Below are 12,715 nucleotides of genomic sequence, written 5' to 3'. Positions count from 1 at the left end.
CCGAAAAAAAAACCTGATAATTATTTGACAACACAACACGTACGGAGTGGATATTCATGGTCACAGAATTGCTTTGGATCCTGGATGAGAGTTTAGGAGAACATCGGCTGAAATATGGATCAGGGGGTCGACATGCTAGGCGCCCTTAACGCGGTCGTTTAAGTAACCCGGGGTGGGGGGGGGGAGATATGATGTGCCCAAGGAGTTAGTGCTGATGGCTCAGCCTCCCCCTAGTACTCGCTTAAATCGCTGCCTTAACTGCCTATAAGTAGGAACCCATGCATAATAGTGGTCATCAAGCTGAGAATTAAGACACTGTTCAAATTGTCGTGAAGGTTGCAGCGGTCAGAAAAACAAGGGTCCTCATCACATAATATAATTACTTTGAAATCAAGACTCTTTAGTCGCATGCATAAGCTCGCTGTTCTGGGAATGATTGATGTTGGTAAGCAGCGGGCTTCACGACGACTGTACTCCCCCCCCCAAGTACGAGATGACAGGATTACAGCCAAGGTAAAAAGCCAGGGGGCGTAGCATTCAAGATAGAAAAATCTAAAAGAGGCAGGGTGTTTGTCGCGACGAAAGGGAAATGAAATGAGGCTTTCCGGCAGGAAAGTAGGCTGATAGATGCGCATGAGCTGAGAGATAAACAAACTTGTGAATCACGGGCTTTGGGTAGAAAATTCAACATCCTTTCTGGATTTTTTTTCCCAAGACTTATTCGTATTCATAAAATGACGGACTTACTGATAATTCCCACTGTGGTATTTTGTCCTCGAACATGCCCGATGCCTTTCAAGTGAAGTAGTGCAGAGAGAAACAGAATGCAGCAATGCTATTTGATTGACAGGCTGAGTGACTCCTTAGGTGGATTGTCCTCATCCTCAATGTGCAGTCAGTATCAAAGATGATAAAATACTATCTATGTGACTACACAATTAGATTGACGATATACAAATGCTTGGTGCATTTGACTTGCGGGAGAGAGTGGACCTGCAAGTAAACGATAGAACGCCAAGAAGAATAAAAGGTCAAGTAGCGGAACAAAGAATTCGCGTTATTAATCAATTAGGACAGAAATTCTTTGCACACGTTTGGTCCTAAGGTTGCTTCATTACTTCTCAACCTAGGGTAGTCGTGCTTTGAATCTCATGATGAGTGCCCAGTTTCGTCCCGGTTTCTGTTCTGATGAGAGTTTTGAGTTGAACCTCTTGCTCAGTAGAGTCTTACCTACTAGTATGGCGGATGGATGCCAGTGAATGACATGGTTTAAATTCACAGGAGCCATGGTATCAAAGTGTCAATAATTGTCTGGGCGACCAGTTGGACCTTGACTTTATCCAGATGCCGAGGATCATTGAGAAAGCCAGGCCATTTCCCCTCACTCCAAAATTATAATTAATCCGACTCTCCCACTCTCTGAAAACTCACACGGTAGTTTTCGTCGATTCTAACCTGGCACATACGGAAATAATCAGTATGAACAAAGAATACAAAGACGGCGTCAGTTTGTAGACAACATGGCTTCGAACGCAGCATTTGGTAGGGTAACCACCGGCACTGAAGCTGCCGAGGCTCTCAAAGATACGATCAAGGGCAGAGTTGGTGTGTAAGACCCTCAAACCATTCATACCGTCAGGAAGTGTGGTTATGAGACACAGATCACATCCTAACGCCGTTCTGCAATTCATAGTGATCATCACTGGTATCAGTCCGAATTCTCTAGGTGAATCGATGGCACTGGCTGTAGCATCCCAGCAGCCCAGCGCTCTCATTCTGGCATCTCGCACGGCTTCCAAGGTCGACGCCGTGGCAGCGGATATCGAGCAGAAACATCCATCCGTGACAGTCCACAAGGTTCCTCTCGACCTGACCTCACTGGACTCAATCCGAGCGGCGGCCGCGACGATAGATTATCTGGTAGATCGCGTCGACGTCCTGATCAACAATGCCGGTCTCTGCACATTCAGCCGAGACGCCATCCAGACTCCTGGAGACACATTCGTCGACATGCAGTTCTTTGTCAACCATCTGGGCCCCTTCCTCCTCACGTCCCTCCTCCTCCCCAAGCTTCGTGCGGCGGCGAGGTCGCGTGGTGCCGGCCAAGGCTCATCACGGATCGTGAACGTGACCAGCCACGGTCACCGGCTCTCGCCGGTTCGTTTCCATGACTACCAGATCTATCATTACGTTTACGACGGCGTGCCAGAGAGCCAGAAGCCCCCCAGAGATCTTCCGGAGCGCTGGCTGAAGCTTGGCAAGGACTCGTACCCGGGCTTCATCGGCTACGGTCAGAGCAAGACTGCGAACGTCCTGTATGCTACGGAGCTCTCGCGCCGGCTCAAGAAGAATGGAGACAACATCCTGGCCCTGTCCGTCCACCCGGGCTCCGTAGACACAGGGCTATCCCGAGACATGGACGCAGAGGCCTTTGGCGTGATTCAGAGCACTCTTCCGGAGAAAGAGTGGCAGACCCTGGACCAAGGAGCTGCGACGACAATCGTGGCTGCATTTGATCCTAAGCTGGACGAGCTCGATGTCGGCGGCGAGGTGTTTGGCTATATGGCTGACTGTCAGCTTGCTGACCACTTCATTGCCGACCACGCGAAGGATGCCGAGAACGCTCAGATGCTGTATCATGAGAGTGAGCGCATGCTTGGCATGAGAACCGGCCTGTGACTATGCCCAAGCTGCAGCAATGTAGCGCGTAAGGATGACGATGGATGTATTTAGCCTTACTAAACTTGGAATCGCAACATTGAAGTTCACCGATTACGATACAAGCTCAGTTAGTGCTCTGATGACTGTCACTTTACCATCTTGCAGGACAAATCAGGTCAGACGGCTCAGTGATTATCATACCACTAGAAAGCATCGACAATTTTCTTTGAAGGGAAATGTGGAACCAGAATATGAAGTTCGATGTCGAGCTCACAGCGGCGGCTGTTTCACGGCAGACAGTTGGCCGGCTATTATACATTGTAGAGGCAAAGGAAGGAACATTATGGGCCGAATAGTCGCGAAACCAGTTTGCAATGAACTAGGTAGGAATTTCAGACGTCTAAGCTACTCGGCGTCCACGAACAAGTTTTGTAATGACTCCACAATGTCATCCCAAGAGTCTCGTCTTCGAAATTGCTCCATCATGAGCGACTGGCTACCGTGCCTGTCAAAGTCAAGCATCCACTTCATCGCCAGTCTGTCCCTCCTGTCTCCTTTCGATGTGCTGGATATGGCATCTGAGCTGACCCACTCCCAACCCTCGCGCAGTGTGATGCTTCAAGCCCTTGTATTAGCACCTTGACCTGGCTGAGTAATTCTAGGCAGTTCCTGTCATCGGAGCTGGAGTTCGGGGATCCAGCAAAGCTTTTGTTCACTTACAACGCAGTGAGTTCAAAATAGCCCCAGCCCAATGATGACTTGGTGAAGGGAGGCTTACGCAGCGTGACGAAGCGTGCATTTCGGAAAGTTCCATGTAGAATGATATCGACAGACTCAATTACTTGTGGTTGGGAGCTGACGAGAAAAAACGTCCAGTAATGAGTACGGACCATTCCAGACAACGGCGAGATGGTAGGCGGGACGGTTTTGTGCTTGTTCCCGATCTGAATTACCATGTCATTGATGGCACCACCATTATCTTCCATAGTACGCTTTTGGTATGCGGCAGGATACCTTTGTTGTAGCTGGCATCGTCTTGTCGTGTCTGGAAATGCTTTTGTCTCAGCTCTGCAAAGGGTGCATGTAAGGCTCAGCCCATCGATGGTTGGCTTGGCTGGTATCTGGAAGGACTGCTCGATGCGTTGTGGGCCATCATTTGCAAATGATATCCACGTCAAGAGACAGACTCTGCAGGTTGAGTGACCACAAGAAGTTTTGACTGGATCCTGGAGAAGATTGTGACAAATTGGGCATACATCTTCATCATCGTAGTCTGCAGTCATCCTGAAAGCCTAGCTAGACAAGTTTGGTAGTAGCCGGAACTGATGTTCTCATCCCATTCGAGTCAAGAAACAGTGTTTGTCATGAGAAAAAACAGGATGAAGTAGCAGAAGAAGTAGCAGACGAAGAAGCAAACGGAGGAGGGGAGCGATGGCTGTGGTGCTTGCTGTTGCCTTGCATGACCCCACTTTCAGAGGGTGTGTGTTGAGGCTGAGATCACAGCACATTGATAAACTGATGAATGCAGTCTGTGCCCCACTTGATGATATGAACAAATAGGTAGAGAAATCACAGTCACCAGGTATCAGAAAACATGGCTAGCGACTGCTTTCAATGATTGAAACCACAGCATTGCTGTGTGTCTTTTGCATTCAAGCTTGTTTATACAGAGCGATCATGAGGTAGAACGTAATAAAAGTCACGCGGGTATGATGTACGGCTGTGTTCTAAAAGTCCTGCTAGACACACCTGGTCTCTTTCAGCTAGACGCTGATGATCTATCGCAGTGCAATATATAAATTATCGTGAATATGTGCACATGAACAAATCCTGCCTCGTCCATTTTCCATGTGCTCCTCCTAGCAATGAAAGTCGTGCCATCATCATAAGAAATACAATCCAGCAAAACGCACAGAAACTGACGAGCCAACCCCTTGGTGCTGTGCTACTCTAACCGCGTCGAACGCAGATGCGGGATGCGAGCAATGTAACGAGATAATTAAGTCAAAAGAGAAAGAAGACAGAGTCAGCTCCACCGATGGGCGTTAGAGCGCGTTCCAACAAAACTGTGAGGAGAAACAAAAAGAGGAAAAGGAAAAATACTGCTACATCCACCGACCTCGAGCCTTCACGGTCTGAGAGGATGCCACACCTAGTAGCCCCTGCCTATATCATTTCGATCGACGAGATTCATTCCGGCGATGGCATCAGCGGCCCAGTCTTCGTCATTCTGTATCGATGAATTGCGGGCGTGGCCGCCTGCGCCGTCCTGTGAAACAGGGTGGCCCCGCCAATCAACCATCTGCCCGCTTTCCTGGAATTCGGCCAGCCTGATCTCGGGGGTCTGCTGGGTCGGCTTGGGACCAACACCTGGCGGTACATCGGTTGAGTCGAATTGGTTGAAATCGGGAAGGTCGAAAGCATGAGAATCCTGAGAGGCGCGTGGCCCTGTCGGTGTCATCTCGTCACGGCCGTTCGTGTGAGAATCACTGCCATGAGCAAGTCCAGTTCTCATTTCCTCAGGTGGAAGGGCACCCATGTGCTCGAGCTGTTGCTCCAGCTCTCTCTGCTCAAGTATCTGAGGGGCCGGTTCGACGTTGCGCAACGTACTGCCCACCGCCGCCAGGCCGATCTGTGCGCCACTACTGCTTCTGAAGCTGCCGTAGCTTGCCCTATGCCCGTCTGGGGCACCTTCAGCTTCGCCAGCCCCCAAGTTGGTGGAGGTGTCGCGGATGGCGAACTGTGCTATCGTCCTCATCTTGCGGGAAACCCAACCAGCCAGGATTTTGCCTCTCTGCTTCTCACCCAGGCGAGAGCGGGGAAAATCGCCCCTGTGGACAAAAGCAACAATATCGACGACCACCTGATGCTCGTTGAGGATGGCATTGACAATTACAGGGACAATGGATGCGAGATAAGCCTTGCGGCCTACTTCGACGATGACCACGACGAGGCCACCGGCTTGAAACACAGCGCTGTCGACATTTCTCGTTAGTCCACTTGTCACTCAATCGAATCTCACTGGGTGGGGCTTTGCTTACCAGCCGCCAGTCATGATATTCCGATGACTTCGTTCTACAGAAGCCTCGATATCCATGGGGAAATGGCTAAGCCCATTGATCTCGAATGTCTCGCCGATGCTGCCCAGCACAAATAGCACCTGCATATCCACCTGAGCACCGCCTGGGCCGATGGGTCTGCTGACGTTGTGAAGAAACCCGAGGTCTCCAGTACGGACATAGCTAATGTTCGGATCGCCGTCGATCGTCCGGCCATCGAACCGTTCGGCATCAAATATGTCTTTCGAGCCATAGAAGCCCTTGACACAGGCCTCCGAGTCGACCCATACCTCACCGTACTCGCCGTCTCCGCAGAGAAGTCGGCTCTCGGGGTTGACGATTGCTATCTGTGTTGATACAGGAACCATGCCGGAATCTTGTACGAGCAATGCCTTGGGATCGGTATCGACGTCGGTGGGTATGACAAGACCTCTTCGGAGGGCCTTGGTGTCCAGCCACAACTCGATTGGCTCTATGCACATGTATGAACGCGATGCAATCATCGGGTTCAGCACATGAGAGTAGACCGTGTTGATCGCTGTGCGGTCGAGTCCAGTTGCTGCGAAATGCAGTCGAACCTTCTGGAAGATGTCGATACGTGGGCGGCCCTCCGCGGTGATCATCATGTTCTTCAGCTCATGCAGGGTGAACCCCTTTCCGGGCATCAGAGCCATCGCGTGGTCGAGCATCTGAGGCGTCGCGTACGTGTCTTTGATCTTATACCGGGAGAGGATCATGAATAGCGACATGGGATTCTGTGCGAACTCCACCGGCGATAATATGTAGGTGGGCGTGCCAATATAGATGCCCATCAGGCAGGTGTGGATGAAGCCTAGGCCTGTGGTACTCCGAACACAGCCCAAGACAGGCCTGGAGCTAGTCATCTGACACGTCTCCTTCTGGACCTTGCACATGCCCAAGATCGTCTCGTGGCTCAGCTGTACAGCGAGTCTTCGCTGATCGGGAGTCCAGTACGTCCAAATGACGACCGGGTAGCCGGGCTGGACCCATGAAGGGTCCACCGTAATACCCAGATCTCTTAGTCCATTGTTCTGCTTCGGTGGCTTGGTGGTGTTGTAAACAGGCGGCACACCTATCTTCAGGATGGACGCAGACTGCTTGACATGCTGAGCTACCGGCTTCATCTTCAGAAGATGGTCAACGTCCTGGTTGACTAGTACAGCCCTGACATTGTAGTCGCCGACAAGATGGAGGAAAGCCGGCACATCTTCGGGCAGACGATTTTGATCCATCGGAGCGCAGGGAATGACGATAGCGCCAAGGTTGATGCATGCATGTACCGCGAAGACAAATTCCTCCGAGTGGGTGTACATGAGAATGATATGATCTCGAGGCCGGATCTTAACCTTATTCTTGAGATACATGGCAACTGCTGCCACCCTGGTATCGAATTTCTTCCAGGTAATGCCCTTGCCCTCTTTGCCCTTGCCGTCGATCGTGCAGTATGACAACTCTTCAGGTTGCCTGGCTACTCTCCACTGGATGAGGTCGGTAATGCTCTTGAAATTGTTGAGAGGAGTCGAAGTACGGTCGTCGATGACAACTTCTCGACGGTCAATGCCAGAATACTGTCTCTCGACAGGGCCTAGCACGTCGGCCCGTGACTCTGAAGCAAGGAGGGACCAGATACCACCCATTGGGTCGACACCAACAGGCAGATTCTGTACGGCATGTTCCACACCAAACTTGACGTGAACCGCAGGCAGGTTACCAAGGTCAAATTCCTTGCGGCAGAGCATGTTCCCGATCTCCCTACGGCCGTTCTTCTGGACTCTGGGCAGCGAGTTTGGTGCGGTGATCAATACGCAGTAAACACGCAAATGGTGTTCTTGCATTAAAATCTCCATGCACCTCTCCGATAGGGAGTCGAGAAGAGCCGTATCCAGCTGTCGTGGTGGGCCGCCGGAAGTTGCAGGTGCCGTCGACGCTGCTGTCGACTCGAGCACCACGACGGGCAGATGCTCTTCGTTGACAAATATGTCGAATGCTGAGCAGTCGAAAATCTTGGGGATGTTACGCATGATGCTGACAACGATGTGCTGAACAAAGAAGTACCGGTACTCTGCAATTTCGTGTCCATGCTCGACCCACTCCACCTTTTGTCTGATGCGGTCCTCGTATAGCCCCAGAACAAAGATTTTGCCCTCGATGACAGTGCCGAGAAGACCGGTTCGAAGGAACTCAGGCTCGACAGCAGTCGGTGTGGGGTTGCCTGGTTCAAACTTGAAAGGCCTGGCATGGAAGATCTGCTCTGTATGCTTAGGCAAAGCCCAAAATCCACCCGATAGAGAGGGAGAATCCACCCAGATCTCACCGATCGAATGCGGCGAGGAAAGCAGACCTGTCTCTGGATCGACAACGGCCAGTGTGGCGTCAGGTATCGGGTATCCGAAGGCTCCAACGCGGACCGTACTCGGGTCGTTGGCCTTCTTTCGGGCCTCGTCACCTATGGCAACGACCAGAACCTCGTTGGACTTCAATGCTTCCCTGTCGAGCAGTACCTCGCTCAGCTCGTTCTTGGCGCGCTCTTCTGTGACATTGGTCGGGCCGCCACTGAGGAGACTTCCAAAGCCATTGGACGGCTTTTCCTTCTCCTCCTGGACCTTCTCCTCCTCAGAATCTTCATCGTCGTCTACGTCCAGCTTGAGGGGGCATCCCATGCGCTCCTCACCCCCCAACCAGTCACGTACGCTGATGACCATGCCTCCATGTTCAGGAAGGCACAGCATGGGAGCCACAACTTCTCGCGCTCTCGGATTTCGCAGCGGCCGCAGCCATCGATCTGCCAAGACCTCATGAAACTCGCTGTCAACGGTGACGGTATCTATCAGACATAGCTTGACCGACTGGAAATTCGGTTCGGTTCCCTTCTTAAAGTTCCGAGTCGTCATTGGATCCTGCTGGTAGTTGTAGGCGGCCCGCTTGAGCCCAGGATAGTCGGCCACCATAAGTGTAGCCTTGTATTTGGTGATGAGATGCGCGTAGAGACCCGGCACCTCGACGGCCTTATTCTCGACCCAGACGGTAGTATGTCCGCCGTATACAGTGAGAAGGACCCCGAGAATCATGCCTATGCCCTGACGGGGATCCAAATACGAGAGCAGGATCTCGCTGCCTGCGCTACCGCCAATCAGCCGTCCGTTCTTGTCGCGCAGAGATTGACTGAAGGTATCTCCGGGAGAGTTGCCAGGTACTTGGGATACAATGGCGCTCAGGCAAGCCATCTGGTGCATGATGGTCCGGTGGCTCAGAACCACGCCTCTCAGGTCGCCGGTTGGGGCTCTGGAAAACTCGACATAGGCCAGGTCTGGCACGGACAGTGCCGGGGTATCGTCCTTCTTCTTGGGATGATAGCTGCCGAACTCGTTTGTCTTCCACCACTCGACGCCCTTGGGCCACGTGAGCTTCTGTACGGTGATGTCTCGCTGGAATGCCTTCAAGTTGTTGTCGGTCGTCAAGGCAAGGTGTGCTTGTGTGGAGGTCAGGATCAGGTTCAGTTTCTGGTAGTCTTGAAGCTCGTTGATGGGCACAGCCACGACGCCGGCGATAAAACACCCAAGCAAGGCGATGGCGAAGTCGATGACCTCAGTGTCGCGATATATCAGGGCGACCCGGTCCCCACGGTACAAAGAACTCTTGTCTCTTATGACCTGAGCCACCTTCTCCGCCCTAGAAGCAAGCTTATCCCAGGTTATAGATGCAGTCTCTTTCCCGCGGCTGTCGAGCACCCAGTACGCAGGGAGCTTGGCTGATGTGCGACCCCGATGGCGCAGCACGGCAGCTATGTTGTCGAACTGAGACATCTGGACGTGCGAATTGTGCGGGTCGGATATGGCAAAGGGGACCTCGCGAGGCTCTAGGGGCATTAGAAACTCGAGAATCTCGTCGGTGGGAAGGTCGTTCGTCGAGAGCATTGGAGGAGCCATTGCGGCTGTCGGGGAAAAGGCATCGCTGGCAGAGTAGCGCTGGGGTCCGCCATACTGCTCCGAGGGCATCTGATCGTAAGCCTGTTGGCCAGCGAAGTCGGAGAAGTAGCCTTGTGAGTCGAGCAAGGTGCCCGTCCTGCTGTCGTACGTATTGCGCCGCTCGGGTCCTCCGTAGTCGCCATGGCGTTCAGGGTTGAAAGCATAGTCGGCTGACGCCATCGTGGGCGACCGCGTATGGTCATCGCTCGCCTGGTCGAGGCCCGGCATGAGGAAGAGCGAATTGCGCTGTCGCATATCCGGGCGCGAGTCGGCGAAGGAGCCGCCAGGGGCTAACAAGTTGGCCGGGTGTTGTTCGGGAGGGATGGAATAAGGGCTCTGAGCCCGCTGCGAAAAGGGCGATGGCGCTCGGCCGCCGACAGGGGAGGTGAGGTCGGTGGTTGGTGTCAATGGACTGACAGGGCTTGGAGAGTTCGCACTCAGAGCGGCCAGAGCACCTGCTCTCGTGCCATCGTTGGAAGGATGCGAAGAGCTGTCGGCAGAGTGTATGCGCAGGCCGGATTGAGACTCTGTCGGAAGGGCACCGTACTGAGAGAGCAGTTGTGTTCTCCGCTTGTGATATCTGGAAGGCGAGGAGGTTCAAGACGGTCAGCGGTGAACACGCGTTGCAGAAGGGTTGTGATTACGAATGCGTTTGCGAGCTCGCGCCCAAGAGTCCTCGGCGGTAGAGAGGCAAGCGGGTGGAGATGGAGGGGGGGGGGGGCGAGAGGAAATGACATACCCCTTCTCAGTAATATCGCCTTCCTGCGTGGCAGAGCATATTGGTTAGCTAGCTTGTCCTGTCTCGCGAGAAGAGCGCTGGAATGCAGAATCTAAGGCGGCGGGCGGGATCGACATTCCCGTCGAGGTCCAGTCCGGACGTGAGAGTCGGGCGCGGGCGGCGGCAGTGACCAGGAACCCGCCGTGACGAACGTGATGGCATCCAAAGCGAGAGCCTGGAACTCACCTCCAATTCTTTCTCTAGCTCGTCCAACCTCTCCTGCAGGTCTGGAGCCAGCTCTGCCGCCATGGTGGGCTATGTTGTGGGAGCCAGGTCGGGAGCGAGAGTGTAGTGTAAAGAGCGGTTTGCTGGGAGCAGGGTTGACAAGCCAAGCTGGCAGTGCATGGGTGTGCGCGCCTGTGGTGATCGAGGTTGATTGGGGTTTGAGCAAGGAGGACAAAACAAAGTCGGTGGTGGTGGTGTGCGGTTGGAGATGGGAAATGTTCAGGTGGAGGTCGAGGTGCAGGCCGAGTAAAGAAAGACTACTGTCGGCCGACTGCCCTTGTCCCCAGACTTCGGAGACCCTGCAGTGGCGGCAGGACAGGGCAACAGGTATCAAAGATCAAGCTGAGAGCCTGCTGGACTGTGTACGTTGTGCAGAACCTGGCAGGTCTTGTTTTGCGTATGTGTTTGTGTTTGTGAACCTGTCGGTGGTTGGGACTGCAGTTCAAACCTCACCTCAAATGTGCTTGCTTGATCGCCCATTTGAGTGGGGTCCAGTGAGTGTGTGGGCTCAGAAGGTGGCTCAGTTCTCCTCAGGGCCCGTCACCAGGGAAATAGTCCTTATACAAAGCCCTCGAGTCCGGGGTTGTATCTTTCAGGGAATTTGAAGAGGTGTCAAAAGTAAAAGCCAGAGTTGATGGCTGTCTCGTGACGTAAGTGTTGTGCCCCCCCCCTCTCAGCGCCAATTCCCTGACCTCAATGCAAGGTCTCTCTCGGCTTAACTGTTCAGGGGCAGTTGAAGGATTGAGCCCAACTCAGGTTAGACGGTGCGGCTTGGCCCACCAAATTGGGGTCTTTCTCGGGTGACCGGGCTGATTTAAGAGAAGGAAGTGTATGCGCGCAGGTATTTGGACAGTAGCGCTCTAAATAAAGCAACACAACAGTACCATAGTAGTTTGTATACGTGAGAAGAAGTGTATAGAGAGCTTCGAGCTCTGAAAACCTGGAGGTTCGGAGATGGTGAAAGTGGCATGGCCACTCGGATTACCATAGTACATCGTACCTGCATACTTAAGTACTTACCGAAGTGCTCCGTGCTACAACGGGGCATTCGGTCCGTGCTATGGGATTTTCCACAGAGCCCAAACTGCTTTGTATTTATGATACTAACGCCCGATCCAGTTAGATCAACCCCAGACACGAGCCCCACCCACCTGGTTAAATCGTGGTGCGATTTTCTAGGTCCAGCTCGAGCATTCCTCACGCAAGTCAAAGCTGTTCATTTCCACGAAAGAAGTTTTCTGCAGACTTTGGTCACGATGACTACCATCAGCTCATGGCCCCAACAACGGATACTACTAATGCTTTGATTAGCACATCTGACGGCACTAGCAAAGACAGGTGTGGCTTTGCAATGTGGCTTTGCAATGTCTTGTCCCCGAAAGAACAATGCTGTGATACACTATCATGGCTAACGGGGGGCACGTGAGATGCCTCCAAGACAGCAACCGCGTCTCATCATGGTCAGTACATCACCTCCCTCCCTATCTGAACATACCCCGTATGATGAGAAATTTCGCATTCACAGACCTGTTCTGAATACTGCCCTGTTGATAAAATGCATTGAGCTCTCTTCTCTGACACCTTGCTTCATCAATCTAATTTCTATCCATCCGTCAGCTATATCTTTGGCAACACTGCTGATGTTGATGATAGGCAAAAACATGAGGAGCACTCTCTTTTCCCGTTTCCTTTTCTTCCCTGGCTTTTCTTCTTCTTCTTTTTCCTTTCCTTTGAGGATGACATGATTGGATCTGGACAGCCCCCTCTGGTATCGTCCCAGATACTTACTATTTCTTTACAGCTTCATATCTCTCAATGAGATGCTCCAGCCCGCGCCTTTGACGATCAAAAGATTTCGCTTCAACAATACCGTTGTGCATCTGGGCTATTTATGGCACAAGGCTTTGGAAACAACTTCTTTCTTGGTTTCTCGCACATAATAGCAACTTTACTGTTGCTATGAATGTGTGTTCTTTGTCCTCGGCCCTATAACAACCAGATTGTTC

The 12,715-nt window shown here is 52.4% G+C and overlaps 3 protein-coding genes across 3 annotated transcripts; 1 reads left to right on the top strand and 2 right to left on the bottom strand.

Moving 5' to 3' along the window:
• Positions 1-1,520: 1,520 nt before the first annotated feature.
• M406DRAFT_245013 (NAD(P)-binding protein) lies at positions 1,521-2,679 on the top strand (the record flags this gene model as incomplete). The annotated part of the gene is made up of 2 exons (XM_040916296.1): positions 1,521-1,605; positions 1,694-2,679. The coding sequence occupies 2 exons, from the start codon at positions 1,521-1,523 to the stop codon at positions 2,677-2,679; spliced, it is 1,071 nt and encodes a 356-aa protein (XP_040780767.1).
• Positions 2,680-3,018: 339 nt separating this feature from the next.
• M406DRAFT_354143 (uncharacterized protein) lies at positions 3,019-3,647 on the bottom strand (the record flags this gene model as incomplete). Its single annotated transcript, XM_040922839.1, has 3 exons — positions 3,019-3,277; positions 3,382-3,494; positions 3,552-3,647. The coding sequence occupies 3 exons, from the start codon at positions 3,645-3,647 to the stop codon at positions 3,067-3,069; spliced, it is 420 nt and encodes a 139-aa protein (XP_040780766.1). The 3' UTR covers positions 3,019-3,066.
• A 1,166-nt stretch (positions 3,648-4,813) lies between these two features.
• On the bottom strand, positions 4,814-9,886 carry M406DRAFT_33949 (uncharacterized protein; the record flags this gene model as incomplete). Its single annotated transcript, XM_040921452.1, has 2 exons — positions 4,814-5,636; positions 5,703-9,886. 2 exons carry the CDS (start codon positions 9,884-9,886, stop codon positions 4,814-4,816), a joined length of 5,007 nt encoding a protein of 1,668 aa, XP_040780765.1.
• Positions 9,887-12,715: the final 2,829 nt, after the last annotated feature.

The sequence above is a fragment of the Cryphonectria parasitica genome, assembly GCF_011745365.1.
Source record: "Cryphonectria parasitica EP155 unplaced genomic scaffold M406scaffold_1, whole genome shotgun sequence".
Lineage (NCBI taxonomy): Eukaryota > Fungi > Ascomycota > Sordariomycetes > Diaporthales > Cryphonectriaceae > Cryphonectria > Cryphonectria parasitica.
This window is presented reverse-complemented; position numbering and strand designations above follow the sequence as displayed.